Consider the following 317-nt stretch of genomic DNA (forward strand, 5'->3'; position numbering starts at 1 on the left):
GAAGAGAAATCAAGTCCACAGGTAAACAACCAATTCTTTACTTACATTAACAAAGAACGGAATGACTAGCACAACCACCGCCACGCGAACTTGAGGATCGGTTATGGGGGCCAGGATGAGATCCCTGACACTGGACCAGAAATGGAAGGCTAAAAGGCCAGTAATAAACACCTTCTCCACCACCATGATGCCCACATACAGCGCGCACTGGTGACCCCATGCGCGAATGGATGGAGGGCGACCTGTAATATTTTTATATTAAACTGAGATTGAAAGCTGGTGTAAAAAAGGCGGATTGTAAAAACATGCTCAAGTAT

General features: G+C 45.4%; 1 protein-coding gene across 1 annotated transcript in view; it reads right to left on the reverse strand.

The window, feature by feature from the left end:
• LOC119594919 (store-operated calcium entry regulator STIMATE-like) overlaps positions 1-317 on the reverse strand; it is a gene marked incomplete in the record, with an annotated part of 15855 nt that overhangs the window by 9664 nt on the left and 5874 nt on the right. The window contains 1 exon segment of the mRNA XM_037943991.1: positions 46-242. Within this exon segment, the coding sequence (XP_037799919.1) occupies positions 46-242 (197 nt within the window).

Source organism: Penaeus monodon, chromosome 34, assembly GCF_015228065.2.
Source record: "Penaeus monodon isolate SGIC_2016 chromosome 34, NSTDA_Pmon_1, whole genome shotgun sequence".
Lineage (NCBI taxonomy): Eukaryota > Metazoa > Arthropoda > Malacostraca > Decapoda > Penaeidae > Penaeus > Penaeus monodon.